General features: G+C 43.9%; 1 protein-coding gene across 1 annotated transcript in view; it reads right to left on the bottom strand.

Moving 5' to 3' along the window:
- The window catches only part of LOC111857693 (uncharacterized), a 47,939-nt gene extending 30,267 nt beyond the window's left edge, over positions 1-17,672 (bottom strand). Inside the window, exons 1-17 of the mRNA XM_072717668.1 lie at positions 17,626-17,672; positions 17,452-17,528; positions 15,770-15,912; positions 15,422-15,530; positions 13,774-13,843; positions 13,359-13,417; positions 11,896-11,979; positions 11,337-11,477; positions 8,138-8,286; positions 7,895-7,976; positions 7,641-7,799; positions 6,785-6,931; positions 4,784-4,934; positions 3,695-3,876; positions 2,862-2,963; positions 1,911-2,666; positions 37-216 (exon numbers count right to left, since the gene is read on the bottom strand). Of these exons, the coding sequence (XP_072573769.1) occupies positions 37-216; positions 1,911-2,666; positions 2,862-2,963; positions 3,695-3,876; positions 4,784-4,934; positions 6,785-6,931; positions 7,641-7,799; positions 7,895-7,976; positions 8,138-8,286; positions 11,337-11,477; positions 11,896-11,979; positions 13,359-13,417; positions 13,774-13,843; positions 15,422-15,530; positions 15,770-15,912; positions 17,452-17,528; positions 17,626-17,647 (2,613 nt within the window). The 5' untranslated portion in view covers positions 17,648-17,672. The remainder of the gene's footprint in view (positions 1-36; positions 217-1,910; positions 2,667-2,861; positions 2,964-3,694; positions 3,877-4,783; positions 4,935-6,784; positions 6,932-7,640; positions 7,800-7,894; positions 7,977-8,137; positions 8,287-11,336; positions 11,478-11,895; positions 11,980-13,358; positions 13,418-13,773; positions 13,844-15,421; positions 15,531-15,769; positions 15,913-17,451; positions 17,529-17,625) is intronic.
- Between the last annotated feature and the right edge of the window lie 362 nt (positions 17,673-18,034).

The raw sequence follows: 18,034 nt of genomic DNA, 5'->3' as shown, positions 1-18,034 counted from the left end.
GGGGGGGGGGGTGTTTATATAAGCCAATATGAGCACCTTGCGGACAGCGGCACGGAGCGAGTCGATGGTAGAGCGCAGGCTGTCTCTCTCCCGCTCCAGCTGCGCTCGCTCCCCCTGCAGCTGCGCAGCCACAGCCCCCTCCAGCCTCTGCAGCTCCAGCTGCGCCCGCAGGCGCATCAGCTCCTCATCGGCCTGCTCAGACTCTGACTGCAGGGCCTGCCGGAAAAGCAGAGGGGGGCGAGCTGCATGAGACGGAGGAACCCCTCCCAGATTTAAGCACGGCTCTGTTTACTGGCTTAACAACAGTATATATATATATAACATAACACAGCGTTCACTAAAACGTAACAAAAGTACAAAGCAGTAAATTAGTACAAACTGTGTCCGCTTCCAAGCACAAGTCTAATACCTTCTCTCAAAAAGTCTTCCTTCTATGTGCAATAAAAGCATTTGTGTTGCATTATTAATGCTATCAGTAAACCTTGCATATATATCCAAGAATGATGAAAAGGAGAAGAGATGGTTAATTAGCAGAAGCAATGTGTCAACATGCGATACCCAAACTGAACATAGTCCAGTGACAAATGCCTTCCAAAGGTGCCCTTTAACCTCTTATTCCACCTGAATCCATTCATTCACATAACATACAATAAAGTTTCTGCCTGCAGATTCACACTGTGAATACAAACATCCAAGGCATTATGAAGAAAAGCATCTTTAAGCAGTTTTTTAATTGAACATAATCCATCCGTTAATTAAAAAAAAAAAAAAAGTATTCATTTTTAAATTAATTTATTATTTATTTATATATTATTAATCTAATCTAATCTAAATAGTATAACTAACTCATGAGTCATGGACGTATTCAATATTTTGCTTTCAGACCTTTTCAGATCTTTTAAACTGATATCCATTAATAGCTGTAGATGCAGCTATAGATAAATATATAAAAGCGCACAGCAATCTGAATCGCCGCTGTGGGGTCTGTGCTGGGTGACGCAGCCCTACCTCAAAGTAAGTATACAGCTATAGAGATACATGAAAGTGTGTGGGGGTCCGAATCGCCGCTGTGGGGTCTGTGCTGGGTGACGCAGCCCTACCTCAAAGTAAGTATACAGCTATAGAGATACATGAAAGTGTGTGGGGGTCCGAATCGCCGCTGCGGGGTCTGTGCTGGGTGACGCAGCCCTACCTCGATGTAAGTATACAGCTATAGAGATACATGAAAGTGTGTGGGGGTCCGAATCGCCGCTGTGGGGTCTGTGCTGGGTGACGCAGCCCTACCTCAAAGTAAGTATACAGCTATAGAGATACATGAAAGTGTGTGGGGGTCCGAATCGCCGCTGTGGGGTCTGTGCTGGGTGACGCAGCCCTACCTCAATGTAAGTATACAGCTATAGAGATACATGAAAGTGTGTGGGGGTCCGAATCGCCGCTGTGGGGTCTGTGCTGGGTGACGCAGCCCTACCTCGATGTAAGTATACAGCTATAGAGATACATGAAAGTGTGTGGGGGTCCGAATCGCCGCTGTGGGGTCTGTGCTGGGTGACGCAGCCCTACCTCGATGTAAGTATACAGCTATAGAGATACATGAAAGTGTGTGGGGGTCCGAATCGCCGCTGTGGGGTCTGTGCTGGGTGACGCAGCCCTACCTCAAAGTAAGTATACAGCTATAGAGATACATGAATGCGCGCGGGGGTCCGAATCGCCGCTGCGGGGTCTGTGCTGGGTGACGCAGCCCTACCTCGATGTAAGTATACAGCTATAGAGATACATGAAAGTGTGTGGGGGTCCGAATCGCCGCTGCGGCGTCTGCGCTGATCCTACCTCGATGTAAGTATACAGCTATAGAGATACATGAAAGTGTGTGGGGGTCCGAATCGCCGCTGCGGCGTCTGCGCTGATCCTACCTCGATCTGCTTCCTGGCCTGGACCAGGCCCTCGCCAGTCTTCCTCAGCCGCTGCGCCTCTACCTCCAGCACGCTCAGTCGCTGCTCGGCGCTGGCGGCCCTGCGATTCTGCTCCGCCAGCTTGGCGCGCAGCTCCTGGACCAAGCCGGCCTGCCTTTCGGCCTCCTGGCTCTGCTGCGCCACCTCCTGGAGTGCCAGCTGCAGCTGCAGGGCCAGGGAGGAGAGCTCCTCATCGGCCTCCCCGCTTTCTGCCTGCATCTCCTGTTGCTCCTCGCCCTCCGTCCTCTCTCGCTCCGTGAGCCGTCCAGCCTCCCTCCGTCCTTCTTTGCTCTCTTTTGTCCTTTGCACCTCCCCCTCTCTGTCCTCCTCTCTCTTTTCTGTCAGTCTGTTTGTTCTGTCCACCTCCTTCTCTCCTTCTCCATCTTCTCTTTTTCTGGAGATTTTCTGCAGCTCCTCCCGGTTCTCTCTCGCCCTCTTCACCTCTTCTCTTTTCTCTTTCAAACTCATCACTTCCTCTCCTTCCCCATCTTCACGTGTCATCCCCACCCCCTCCGCTGCACCTCCGGTTTCTCGCTCCTTCCCTGGCTTCTCTTTCCTGAATGCCAGCTCCTCCGTCTCCTGGCCTCCTTCTCCCACCTCCCTGGGGAGCCCTTTCTCTGCTTTCCCTTGCCCTCCTCCTTTCTCATCCTGCTTTTCCACACTCATTGACTCCAACCTGATTTTCAGGCGTTCATTTTCATCCTTCAGGTTCTGGAGCTGAGGAGTAAAGAGCATAACTATTCAGTAACAGCACTTCTCCTTGGTCTGTACTCCTGCCCCTGAGAAAGGAGAAAAATGTCTCTAACATATTCACTGAGTAAATAATAAATATTAGCAGGTGTCTTTGTTTCAGCCATGATGCCTTTAGTGAGAAGTTAGCTAGATGTCACGTCATCTTCTCAATCTTCTCACCTCCTTCACCACGTCCTGGTGTTTACTCTCCAGTGTGATCAGTCTGTCTGTCTCTCTGTGAAGCTCTCCCTTAAGTTTCTCCTTCTCCTCCAGCAGATCAGTCTTTAAGACGTGAGCACATGCACATATATGAGGAGGTACAAAAATGCACGTGGACACACACACACACACACAGATTAAACATGCATTTTCTTCCAAAACCCCAATTACTGTAAATCGGTTTTTTAGTTTAAAAATCATGCTAGTTGTTCTTGACAAAGGGCCCTGTGACCCTGACCTGCAATAAGGATAACCCTGAGAGGGAAACCATTTTGAATATATTATTAAAAGAGGAAATAGGTCTGGACCTGTACAAATAGACCATTAGACATATGAGTAGTTATGAGGTCCACTGTTGCTAAAGATCCTGTGTAACATTCATACCTCAAATGATGGGAAGTGCTGGCTGTTAAGTTTGGTTTATTCACAAAGCTAAATGTAGCCCAGTTACATCCATCCATCCTCTGAAACTGCTTACCCTGTTCAGGTCCTATATCCTGCTGTTAAGTTTTTGTCCTTTGTTCTGTTATTATGGACTGTCCACTGTTCTGTTACTAAGTGTTATCTAATGTCCTGTTACTAAGTGTTTGTCATATGTCTTGTTAGCCCATGCATGTCTGCAGGAAACACACAAATAAGCATCTTCTTTTACTCAGTACTTGTACCAGTACAAATGGCAGTAAACCTTTTGAATCCTTAGAATCCTTGAATCCTAAGCCTGTCTGAAATCATTCCCTTACGCCAATCCCACCGTATATATGGCTTTTTAGACCGGAGAACGCAGGTGTTCTCACCGAAGACACCTGCGCAGGGTCTGCCCAGTCTGCACAGGCCTCTCGCTCAGCCTGCAGCTGCTCCAGGCGCCTGCGCAGTTCCATGTTCTCGTGCTCGGCCCCCAAGAGTCTCCAGGACGACGCCTCGCTCACTTCCTCGCTGAGGGGCTTCAGGTCCAAGCCAGCCAGAGCCGAAGGGATCCCTGACCAGTGGGTTTGCATGCATTAGCCTTTGCGGCATTTGCCAAAGGAGAATAAACAGCAGGATGCCACAGCAGCCCAGAGAGCTTTTGGAGGAACATCTCCCAAGTAATTAAATTCGCTGAGTGAAATGAATTGCCGAATATTTCAATCAAAGCAACTTGCATAGCTCTCTGTTTCACTTTCAGTTTCACACTCTGCTGAATGTTTTTACAGAAAGTTCTCAGTGCCTTGTTCATATACGTGCTTTGCAGCTCACACACACAGGCACCAGGCCTCCCCGCAGTGAGGGGTCACATGCGTGCTTTGCAGCTCAGACACACAGGCACCAGGCCTCCCCGCAGTGAGGGGTCACATGCGTGCTTTGCAGCTCAGACACACAGGCACCAGGCCTCCCCGCAGTGAGGGGTCACATGCGTGCCTTGCAGCTCACACACACAGGCACCAGGCCTCCCCGCAGTGAGGGGTCACATGCGTGCTTTGCAGCTCACACACACAGGCACCAGGCCTCCCCGCAGTGAGGGGTCACATGCGTGCTTTGCAGCTCACACACACAGGCACCAGGCCTCCCCGCAGTGAGGGGTCACATGCGTGCTTTGCAGCTCACACACACAGGCACCAGGCCTCCCCGCAGTGAGGGGTCACATGCGTGCTTTGCAGCTCAGACACACAGGCACCAGGCCTCCCCGCAGTGAGGGGTCACATGCGTGCTTTGCAGCTCACACACACAGGCACCATGCCTCCCCGCAGTGAGGGGTCACATGCGTGCTTTGCAGCTCACACACACAGGCACCAGGCCTCCCCGCAGTGAGGGGTCACATGCGTGCTTTGCAGCTCACACACACAGGCACCAGGCCTCCCCGCAGTGAGGGGTCACATGCGTGCTTTGCAGCTCACACACACAGGCACCTGGTTCATTCTCGTGCCCAAGCTCATCATCGGACTCCACAAGGGGGCGCTCTGCCCTGCGGCTCTGGCCCTGGCTGTGCTTCAGCTCAGCTTCCAGGCTCATGTTGATCTCCAGCATCTCCTCCACCCTGTGCCGCTCCGTGTCCCTCTCCTGTGTCACAAACACACACGGCCATGGGTCTACAGGACATTCACGTGCAGGAGGACATCATGTCTACACAGGGAACCTCTGGTAGGGGCATCAAATATGGAAGCCAGACCTGTGGCAATTTTTCCACTTTTGTTGATACCCTGCTTCTTTTAACTAGGGCTGCCACTAACAACTATTTTTCCACGGATTAATCCATCGACTATTTTATCGATTGGTCAATTAATCGAAATGATTTATTTTCCTCCAGAAAATCAAATTGACCATTTAATTTAAGTTAATTTTATTTTGACCACAACAATCTCTATGTCACTGTGGCTTTAGATAACAGACACAGGATTTTAGGCACTATATGGCCATTATTTTCGGCCACAGTTCAGTAAGCAGATTGGTAGTGTGCCTAAAATATTAATGAGATGCATATTGTGATGGCCAAAAGCTAGTAATCTGTATAAATTTGGCATATCTTTATGCTTATCAAATTTGGTTAGCAGAGCACCACATGCTACTGTTTCGGTAAATAATGGAAGCAGTAAGGACTGAAGTGGCAGTGAAGAAAGGGACAGATAAGCAACCGCAACACCTTTTTAAAGAGGATATACTGTGGTTAAACTAGGCATAAAGACATTGGTGGGTGGCCGTACTTAATACTGATTGATTCTGACATGTTTTTTGGTAAATATAATTTTAATTTCTGTTTCAGTTAACGATTTTTTTTCATTAGTTTCCGTTTTCCTTTCATTTTTATTTTACGATAATAACACTGGTCCCAACAAGCCCAACGCGCACCAACACACACACTGGTACCGTGACTCAATGTCGAATAAGCCCAGATTTTAAACTCAAACACTTATTCAGTGAAGACTCTATGGTAGCAGGCAGGCAACTTCATGGCTTAGAGTGTATGTACTGTAGCAGCTACAAGGACAAGATATTAAAAGCTCTCCATATTAATGGTAATTTAATAAACATAAACTGGCAACACTTCTGGTGGGGTTTTGCCTACTCTGGCGGCCCGTCACCCAGAACAGGGCCTGTGTGTTTCCCCTTCAGGGGCCGTGTGGTATGCCACTTTGCACAGGGTAACCACTTTTTTTGTTTTATTATAATTGATTTATTATAACTATTCCCATAATTAATTATATTAAAGGAAGACACTTGTTATAATGAACTAAAGCATTTTAGAAATCATAAAGGTAATTTCATTAAAATTATTTTTAAAACGATGTGTCAATTCAAAATACTGATGCTGATGCATTTTCAGACTAATTGTGTCAGTTCTAGTTTTAACATCTTTTATATATCTGCTTACGACTGTGTTTATATGCTCTAACCTCCAATACACTGTATTGTACTGATTTGTACTACATTATGCTGCGCTTCACTGATCGGTATTTCACCATGCTGTTCTGTACTGTACTGTACTATACCATATTGTGCTGTATTGCACTATGCTGTTCTTGACAGTACTGAGCTGAGCTGTGGAGTATAATACCACGCGGCACAGTGCTATGCTAAGCTGTACTGAACTCTATTGATCGATACTGTACTATGCTGTACTTGACAATACTGAGCTGAGCTGTGGAATACTATATAACACTGCACAGTGCTATGCTAAGCTGTACTATGCTGTACTGTGCTCTACTGGTCTGTGTTCTACTGTTATGTATTGAACTATGCTATACTTGACTATATTAAACTGAACTGCGCTTTGCTGAGCTGTACTATGCTGAACTGGGCTGTTCTGTACTGTACTGGGCCAAGCTATAGAGTATTATACCGCACTGGACTGCACTGTGTTATGCTCAGCTGTACTATGCCTTGCAGTGAGGTACTACATTGGACTTCCGTACTGCCTCAAGGTCGATGAGCCTCTGGCGCAGCAGCAGATTGTCCCTTTCCAGCTCACGGAGGCTGGAGCAGCGAGCCCGAGTCTCCCCCAGCTGCTCCTCCAGCAGGGCCCGCGTCTCCTGAAGCGTAGCGCAGTACTGCTGCTGCTCCTGTATGGGGCGCCAGAGGGGCAGCAGGAACATGTGAACAGGAGGAGGAGGAGACGTTGGAGGCTAAAATCCTTGAAGGGGAACTGCTACTGTACCCTAATACAGGAGATCGCACTCCAGTTTGTTAAAGGCATATTATATTATTACAATAATTATTATTACTATTGTCAAATGTTTAAGGGTTAAATTAAAAATAAAGTGCAGAATTTGGACTGTTTATCCTTCTGTTTAAATTCCCCAAACTAAATTATACAGCTTTAAGATTTTATTTTATTATTTAAGACTTTGCATTAAATATTATCTGCCAGCCAAATAAACATACATGAAATTTAATTCTCAAACATTAATGTCAATTAATTTTAATAAATATGTTTAACATTTCTATGTTTAATAGAATATGATTCTATTATATACAGATCATAAAGTATTCAGACAACCGATAGTCAAGACTTCATAAACAGCTCAGTCAAAATTCATTCATTAAGAACCCAGTATATCTGTGAGTGTTTTCCACTCCCATCTTGGTCTATCAATAATAGGTAAAGGATGTTGAAGGGAATCAAAATATGTAAAAACATTTTTGATTAATTATCATTTGCAATGGCCTCTTTTACAGCCATTCATCCATCCGGGTGCTAAATAAACTGTTTGTTACCTAAAACCTTGTAAAAAAATAACCTTATGAAAATGTCCCCTTATGCCCATATACCTGCAGCTGTGTACGGTACAGGTCCAAACTGCGCAGGCGGTGGGCACAGTTCTGCAGCTCAGACTGCAGCCGGTCTGCCTTAGCTGCGCGCTCACGCAGGCAGTCGAGCTCGTCGCGCAGACCCCGTGATACGCGCAGCTCTCCCTGCAGGGCGCGGTTCTGGCCCGGAAACGGCAGGGAAGATGTCAGCAGCTGTCAGTCTTCGAACTGCAGGAATGACGACCATTCGGTCACTGCGCCATGCAGGGCCTCACCTCCTGACGCAGTTTTTTAAGCTCCGCCTCCATAGCCTGCAGTTCCTGCTTGTAGTCCAATAACTGATCTCCTTTGTCCTCCCTGTAAGACAATGGATGACAAATACACCTTGTTGTTCAACTCTAAAGCAACTCTTCGGTCATTTTCTCACTCTCTTCCAGCCCTCTAATTCGAGGCACAGCTGCCTCTAAAGTGCCCCTTTCCCCCACGATCCTGCCCCACCCTCTCCAATCACCACTTACAGGTCCTGCCGCAGCCGGCGCAGTTTGGCGCGACTGTCCGCCAGCTGCACAGCCAGCCCCTGCGGCGTGTCATCGGGGTGGCTCTTAGGGGTCATCGCTGGGGCGTTTCCCCTGGCCGCATCGTGCTCCTGACAAAGCTCCGCAATCCGCTGCCAAAATAAAACAAAATAAATGATGGAGATTTGAGTGGAAACCCTAATTGCTGTTGTCCATGACTGTAAACACTTGCATTCTGAATATTCTACTGGATGGCAATGCTTCGAGTGGTGAAATAAGTTTGCGGTATTTCCAGTATTAGTTGGCAGAGTTTACAGTACACAACACCAGCCTTTTATGTGTCAGTCTTTAAACTGCAAACGGTATCGCCACAACATCAACGTCTTTTTACCTTGTTTATCCACAATATCCCCTTTTTAAGAGGATGTGTTGGCTGCTAAGCTGTCCGTTCCTTCACCGCCTGACTTTCTCCGAGGGAGCAGTTATGTCTTCCTTAGTCTTAACTAAACAGTAACATGTGATGTGCTCCGCTAACTTCATCACTCTCGCTAGTGCATTTGTTAGGCTGTCTAATCTTAAAAGACTACCATATGGTAGGCTGGAGCTGCGTTCTATCTGTGGTGTCACTGGCAATGTTCCTTTTAAACAGTTTACTGAAGAGTCTCATTTTGTCCATCCATCCATTTTCTGTACCCGCTCATCCTACTCAGGGTTGGAGGTTCCTAAGCCTAACCCTAACCCTAAGCCTACCCTGCAGGCTACAGGCACAATGCAAGGAACAACCCAGGATGGGGCATCAACCCATTGCAGTCATTTTGCTTTAGTTTAAATTTTATATGACGACTACTTGATGTATCATTCATGTCTCCCAGCCCTTACTAGTTACCCTAAAGGTAACACTGTGTCCCGTGGGACTCCTCAGCTCTGGTGAGAAACAGGATGAGGGCAAAAAGCTGACAAGACTCTGCAAATGTCACAGAATCAGTCAAACCCGTAATAAACAGCAGCAGCAACAGGCTCAGCCCTGGCTGTTAACAGCATAAAGTAGATCCTCACAATAATGAGGGGAGGAATAAAGGGAGGAAAATGGTAGCAATTAGGGCTGCACACAATTTCAATTATCACAATGTCAATTTTTGTGTCAAATATTGTGATATTTTTAAGCAAAAAAGAAGCAGACAAATTGCCAAAAAAACTATAACCAAACAGAATTTATTATTTACAAAGGATCAGTCACTAAAATTGCAAAGTTTGCCATTGTTTTGTTTCCTGTGACAGGGTAAATGTTTTAGCCAAACTGTTTTAGCTAGTGGATGATATACTTGACGATAGGCAGTATTACGGTAAAATGGCATACGAGTCCACCAGACCGCAGCCCTGGGGGTGATTTTATCGCTTTTGAAAATACTGTATACCGCAGTATACTGTAATATCCAGACGGTATGACAAAATGAAAAATTAAATACTGCCCAAGAATAAGTCACCCAGCTGACTATCACGATTCTTGAGATCTCACAATTGCAAGCACTTAACATGCAGTGTCTATAGCACCACTGCACATTGTGCAAGTCTAATAGTGATCAGAAAAAACTGGAACTAAAAAACCACATTCAAAACAGTGCCTAGAACTCTACAGTAAAGTATAGTAAACATACAGGGGTCAAATAGCTATATAAAGACCTGGGCCCGTATTCAAAAAGTATTTTGTCTTACCAGTAAGAGTACTCCTAAATTGCACTAAAAGTTTTTAACTAAGAATATGTTCTATTCTTATCTATTCAGAAAGTGGCTGAGAGCAACTTTTAGATAGGAAAAAACCCAACTCCCAAGCTAGGAGTAAGATTCCATCGCTTTGGCTGACGTCGGTTCTCATGCACGAGCTTGCCTGCAATAACCACGGGAACTGGTTGATGAGAGGCTAGTATGTGCTGGTGAAAATGTATGCACAACAACCCATAAACACAAATACAGTGGAAACAACTTATAGTGATCGTGGTTATAGTGATTACCGGCCTACAGTATTCTACCTTGGGACAGAATCATTCCTCTACAAATACTGTTTAAATAATTTGCTTATAGTAATCAAGTAGTCCTCTTACAGTGTTCATTTTCGCTATTTTTATACATAACAACGTATGAAATAAATTAAAACTAGGGCATTTTTTTTTATGTTACTTTGATCACCCTACTTTGCCTTGCGGTAACCTGTCTGCTTCTGGCTAGCTACCCGAGGCTAATGCTGCATGCACAGAAAATGACGGGAAAAAGAAAGTAATTTTCTCTCAATGACAAATATACACTCATCAAAGCTTATAATAAACTGCCACAACTGAGCCAACAAGATGCAGCAGCGAATCTACAATAAGGTATATTTTTATGTACAGTACTGTATTATAGCGTATTTAAATTGTATAGTTCAGTAATATGAAAAGCTTTTGAAACAGCTGTACGGTACTCTGAACAAGTCAATAAAATTCAGCAAATAGTGACACTGTCCATTTTATTGCCTTATATTCATGTAATAAATACACAATTGTCAATTAGATGGTAATCTACCTGAGGCATAAAGAAAAAAAAAATTGTTAATAATTGATACTTTATTGTCCCTGTGGGGAAATTGTTCTTATGCCTCCCTCAGCTTGCTCTTTGAAGAGTAAGTTGTCCATGAAGGGCAGCCACCCACAGCAGAACCCAGGAAGCTGGGGGTGAAGGGCCTTGCTCAAGGACCTGCAGATGTGCAGAGGCTGGGTTTGAACCAGGAACCTTCTGATTACAGGCACACAGGCTTACCCACTGAGCCACACACTGCCCCAAGTTACAATGATCATCTGCTTATAGTGATCAATTTCACCCAGACAGAGATACTTTTAGCCTTAAGATGCTTCGTGAATACGGGCCCTAATGGAATATTATGTAGACTCCTCCCACCCTGACAAGTCTTCAAAAAGAATCCACACATGGGCATTTTTCTTGCTGATCTGATAAAGGCCCTTAAAGCACAGCTGCATGAGTGTTGTGTGTATATTTGTATGCCTGATAGGGTGTCACATTAGCGCTGCCAAGGGTAACACAGAGTAATGCACATTTGCATCATTGAGAAAAACTGCTCTGGGGCAGCAGGGTGCTTCCCACCGGGACGGGGCAGTGGCTCAGCGCCCTGAGCTGAGGACAGGGAGCGCGAGTACACAGCTAGGGCACCCACCTCAAGGTGAGTGTCCCTCTGGGCCAGGAGGCTCTGGATGTGCTGAGCCATGGAGCTGAAGACACTCTGCAGCTCATTCGCCTCCAGGGTATACAGCTCCCCCCACTGGAGGGGCAGCACATTGCTCGGATTCTGGGTCACCTGCAAAGAAATTCAGGGCAAATGAAATCTGCACTAGTCTTTTTCAGCCGTACGCCTGCTGTTAATTTCAAAAAGAATCGCAACATGTAATAATAATTATTATAATTGTTGATATATTTATAATTATTTATGTATAATTATTTATAATTATGTATAATAATTTTTTTTATTAATTATACATGGGCTTATGTGCAATGCAATATCATGCCTACTAGTCTACAAAACACAGAAGATATACTTTTTTTAAATAAAAAAGAAAATCAAAAATCTGCACATAGATATGACTTGTCTAGTACTAAGCTCCTGTTTTGGTATTTGAAAGTCAATAAAGCCAAGACTATAGACAGGTGTGTGGGGTGGAGCTTAGATGGGAATGACGTCACCGGCAACGTCAGCGGGAAGGATGGGGGGGACACACCTCCTGAATGCAGGAGGCGATGGCGGCCTGAGTCTTTATGTCGAGACCCTGTATTTTCTGTATAAACTCCTCCTTCCTCTCACACTGTATTTGCAAAAGGCGGAGAAAGACACAGAATAAGCACATGGTTTGCTGTTGTTGCTTTGGGCTTCCTGCGCTCAGCCACATGTGATGACCACACATCCAATGATATCACAGGGATGACTCTTCACATGCTTACTTTATACATGGCTTTGCTGCTTTACGTCTCATTTCCCCAAAAACAGCATTGATCATGAACAAAATTGGTTGATTCTTATTGAACAAAATAGGCTGATCACCCCGACATCAGGATTTTAAAATTACTGCACTACAGCAGGTGTCAAACTCCAGTCCCAGAGGGCCAGAGCCCTACACATTTTTGGGTTTCTTCTCATCTAACACACCTGATTCAACTCCTTGCACCTCCTTGTGCTAATTACCACCCATCTCTTGAGCTGAATCATTTGTGATGGAACAGGGAAAGAACTAAGCTACACAGGGCTCCGGCCCCCCAGGACTGGAGTTTGACACCCCTGCACTACAGGATTCCACTTTCAAGGTGCAATATTCACAATATCCAAACCACAATCTGCCACGAGAAAAATTCACTGGAAAAAAACATAACAATGTGCAAAACAAACTTGCAACATGTAAAACATCACGATCTGGCTAAACAATTTTTTTTTTTTAAAACTTCCCAAATTTCAGACGACACACTGACATAAGACATTCACGTTACTTTGAAACATTTCATTTTGAGATAAAATTTGGTTTCGCCATTTCCTGATTTTCGACATTGCCTCCTTTTTAGTGAGTGTTTTCACCACATCATGGTGTCATGTGTCCTGTGCACAAGATACTAGCTGAACCTTACAGAGCGGCCAAGCCAGATGTTTTTATCTAAAACAACCTGCACAGCTTTCAAAAGATCTCTTTATTCGTTTATGGAGGCATAGTGAAGGAATTCAGATGAAATATGATCTGAACTGAGAGGGGCTGGCATGTGGGTCTGGGTCTAAGCTTCTGTCGATGTGATCAAATGGCTGCCAGTTCAAACCCCATTCTCAGCAAAAGAGTCACATGTCCGTTGGGCCCTTGAGCAAGACCAATCCCAGAGGGTTAACCCCCCCCCCAAAAATGTTGCAGGAGTGCAAGATAAATGTCTAACCCTGTGCTCAGACCCCAAGATTCTCTTTCAACTGTATATGTGAGTGTGTGTCTCAAAGGAGAGAACATACATTATGCAAAGCAAAGAATTCCAGTGCACTCACATTTGTGCAGATGGCAAATAAAGCATCGGTTCACTTCCATTTCAAATACGTCAAAGTGCCCATCTTGAGAAACAGAACCCTGCGGCGTATCGTTTAGCTGTCCTGCTGCGGCACACATTCCCCATGCTGCCGAGCTCTGCAGTCGAGTGTGTGAATGAAATACAAACTCACCTGCACGGCACAGCCCAGCAGCAGCAGCAGCAAGTTCCTGAGCTCCTCCACAGCCGCCTCTGATGGCACAGAACCACACACACGCTAATGCAAAAGCATAATTTTGGTGAAACATCCATAGCACACAAGCTATCTAATTATACACAGTCTACAGCCCAGTAAATGTGTCGAAAACCAGACACAAGGGCCACTGGAGAACCAGCACAGACGTTCAAAGACTGAGGCACAGAGGAAAAGAAATCCACCAAAGAACAATATCTGTGTGACCGAAAGAGGTTGCCATGGATCACCACTGGTCAACAGTAGATGCCAGTAGTCTGTGGTGCCAGCGATTTGTGGGAAAACGGTGGACCAGAAGCTACAGAACCAAGCTGAAATCCACGATGACCCAAAGGTGCAGAAAACAGGTACCGACCTGTGAGGGGGTCTCTTCCCAATACAGCAACATTCGGGAGGGGCACCAAAATTAACTGCTGCAGGTTCTCCTGACAGGAGCAAGAAGACAGGAAACACATGGACATGTAAACAGAGGCTTGGTATGCCATTGTGTAGAAGCCCGTATTTATACAGTATGTTCTTTCTTTTGTCCAAGTTCAAGAGAGACATGTCTAGTAAATCAGGTCCCTTAAGTCAAGTATAGGTATAGCCATACATTCACGATAGTGATGGCATTCTAGTATTGGGAGTTACAACTCTGCACATCATACCATTAACATACTTTATTTTTCATCCACCAAGAACACAAGAACCGAATAATTATTAAAAAAAAAGTCCACATGTTTATTTCCAGACAGATTTATACTGAGATTATGAATTACGTGACATTTAAAGTACCTCTGTGCTTAACAAATTTAGTGAAGAAAAAAAAAAAACAGCGGTTTGGTAGAGAGGGAGTGGCAAGCAAATGCAGAATCTCTTCTCAGAAAGGGAAGTTTAGGTAAGTCGCAGGAAGTGACGTTTAAGGTTGTGAATGTGTTACTGTGGAAACAGCCAACCCACAAAAAGATTAAAAAAAATAATGGTTTGACTCATAGTTGAGCTGGAACTGGAATTTCATTTAATATAATATTATACAGTAGGTAAAAATAAAACCATTTCCTTTTCCTCTCTGTACAACTGCAACAAAAACATTTATGTGTTTTTCTACAAAACAAGTGACAGACTGTCTAAAATTAATACTAAGCAAAAAAGCAAACACCATTCACATTTATCAAACCATTCAGGAGAGACATAATTCATTTCAACCATCCATAACACTTCAAACTTCAATTTCAGATATGAATATTAAGCAAACCAACTTGTGACATCTACATCTCAGAATCAAAAGAAAGAAACTGTGAACCTATTCTGGCCAGCAGTGACCAGGAAGTTCAAAGTGAGAAGTGAAACCATTAAGAGAAGTTTGCCACCAACTACCCCAATAGCAGGAAAGCTTATTCACAAAGACAAACAACAAACCCCTTATTCATTCCATAAAATTCCAAAGGTAGTTTATGGTTTGAAAAAATGACAATGAAGTCCTTTATAAAAAGGTGTATTAGACTAGAATAGATGAACTTCATTGATCCCAGAGGGAAATTCATACACAAAACTGAGCATGCTCACTAAAGTGCACCATGCATGACCGCACTGTACACTCACTGGATACTTCACACAGAAATTACTTCACATACTGTAATTTTGGCTCATTCTTTTAAAGATGTCTGCTACAGGGGTGTCTATATGGTTTTACTGTCACTACTGACATTTTTCAACAGTATAACATATTGTAGATATTACAAAACTTGTGTAGTCGTCATGAGTATATGGTCGTCATGAGTGCATTACTGTAGGTCTGAGCCATATTTCAGAATCCATATTTTTTATTTCCTATTAGTCAATTCCCCGCATCCATGCAGTGTATACAAAGTTGGAAGATGGATGGATATTAGTGCATAATGTCTACAGAAATCTCTGACTGTATAATCAACAATTGTATTCACTTCACTATTTCCTACTAGACTAAGTCCCGGTAAAACATAGGTATGTAAACTTGATCAATACTCCAAATTGTCGTCTCTCACCTGATAGTAGGACCGCAGGTGTCGGTTCAGAACAGAGAAGTTTTGGACCCTTAGAACCTCATCGTTGCTCTCTTCCCAATATATTCGTTCCACCTTCGGATTTGGGTCACTGAAATGGCGAAGTATGGACAGAGGTCAGAATGCCCATCATCAAGCCGTACTCACAGTACAGTAACAGAATAGTGAGGGAATTATGAAACAATAACTTGTCTATTAAGACAGCACACCCTTAATCTCAGTTTCAGCCATCACATCCCAGCCTGAAGCTCACTTGTGCAAAACATTATTCACTGCAAAGAAGGCAAAATACTTTTTCCTGAGGCACTGATATAACAAAGCACGACTCACATGACCCTCATAACCTCGTTGAGGAATATTCCATTGGTGAGCTCCAGGTACTGCTTCTGGGAATTCTGGGTACTGGAATTCACTTCAAGGTACTGAGCAGAAATTGGCCCCTCTCCATCAATCACACCGTCAAACGTAAGGACCTGGGAGGGCATGACGAAAGAAAACGGCATTTAACGGTGCATGATTCAAATGACAGATAACGGCATCAGCACAGAAAATGTACTTTACTGGCATAAATCCTAAAATTACACTAAAATGATCTACTAGTGATTAAGGCCATCAAAAAATGCGATACTGACTCTCTTATGCCTTCCAGAACAACAAAAGATTGATTATAACACTTGCCTTAAATTTAAACTTATAATGATTAATGTTTAAACAGAGTTTACATTGCATATATGAAGTTTGGGTAGTACAGATGAATAAATAGCGAGTCCTTCATAGAATTACAGTGTAACTTGGAAAAGGAGACCAAAAAGAAAAACCTTAAATGGTGAGGACTACAATACCTAAAACAAGGAAATACTCACAGGGGTGACACACAGCAGAAAAAGGAGAAGTTGTTTATGTTAAAATTGTTTACCTTTCTGTTTACTCTATTTTATACTTCTGTGTGCAACTTTATATAATACGGAAAAGACGATAACTTTTTTTTTAAAATCACCTAACAGGAAGAATAACATACAAATGTCATCGTTTAAACAGCCACATAGGCCTACAAGCCAATCATTTAAAAACGGCCATTATCCAATTAGTCGTTTTTTCCCGACGTATTATAATTTTCGGTTTTATTTTCTACATAACTTCGGGGTGTCGCGCGCACTTACCCAGGTCACGAGGGCGCTCCCCATGAACTCCTCTAACATGTCAGCAAAAATACCGTCCATCTTTGTCAGGCATTCCATGTCTTATTCTTCATGTGGCGCTACTTCATCATAATTACATTTAAATAACGAATTAGCCTTAAAAAATGAAACAGGTGGATTCTGATAGTCCTGCCCAGCTACCGGCACAGAGGCATGTCGTACCCTGCCTGTTCACTGCATTGTTACTCCGCTAAACCGCACCGGAATTTCGCAACTGCTGCGCTTCTGATAATAACTATACAGCAGCCCTTAGCGCGCTTGTTTCCACACACAACCTGCTGGGTGACGCATCGCCGTGGGTAAACTTAAACATAAACCTTACCACACCGAAGGAAAAAAATAGGCTATACGATATATTATAGACATAGTTATAGCAACATTTTATTCATCGTCAAGGTCTCTCGTTCTATGCCTCGTTGTAATTAAATAAGACGCGTAGGATGCTCCCGAAAAAACCCCCCAAAACAACTACGAGGTTCCCCTAAGTCAGTCACGTCATATTTTCCTAGGTGAAAAATTCAAGCCGGTTGCCTGGCAGTAGCTGAGTTTGATGTTCTGTAGGCGTAAATCTTTACATGCTTTACTCACTTTGCGCACTGGGAGACTTTTGCGCAAACTGGAAACTTCGTAACCTGAAAAAAGTGGGCTTTCGATACATGTTTGGCGTTTCACTTAAATGGGTAGATTGGCTATTTTTAATTAATACGAAGGATTCTTCTAAATATCATAAGATGGATAATTTAAAGCAATTTGTTTTGGTAATAGTTTTAGTGCCGAAATACTTGCATGTCCTTGTTTACTTTTAAAATATACCATTTTAGAATCCAAATTTGTGTGTATCCAGTTCGCAGGTATCTCCCAGGAAGTCCTGGACGTGAAGGAAGGTGCACCTTGGACGGGAGAAAATCTCGTTAGCAGTTGTGAACGTGCAAACTGCACCAACATTGTTAGGACAAGGGGGCTTATTTCTGACAGGAAGAGGCTCACCAGCTGGATTCAGGACTGACATGTAAAAAGAAAAACAAACAGGAACTTGGAAAGCAAGCAGAGTCTCGACTCAAAATCATCAAGAAGGCAAACGACAGCCCTTAGTTGACACAAGATTAACGCGGGATACTGAACAGAGAACCAAACAAGAGCGAGCTCTAGTGGCTAATTAGCAAACTGCAGGTGAACCATGGGGACCAGGTTTAGCAAGGAGGTATGAAAGGTGGGGTGGATTCTCAGATGCATGGGCAATTTGAGACAGTAGGTTATAGGATTGAGTTTCAGTTGGAAAAATAATGTGCCTGGATATGAGTTTTTTGGAACATCACTATACATAAAATATCACTACTCTAACATTCTGTCTGTCTGTTGTATTGAGGGTGATATTCCAAAGAAAGGCTTACCCTGG

Source organism: Paramormyrops kingsleyae, chromosome 10 (assembly GCF_048594095.1).
Source record: "Paramormyrops kingsleyae isolate MSU_618 chromosome 10, PKINGS_0.4, whole genome shotgun sequence".
Classification (NCBI taxonomy): Eukaryota; Metazoa; Chordata; class Actinopteri; order Osteoglossiformes; family Mormyridae; genus Paramormyrops; species Paramormyrops kingsleyae.
Note: the sequence above shows the minus strand (reverse complement) of the source record. Positions and strands in the feature narration are given on the sequence as shown.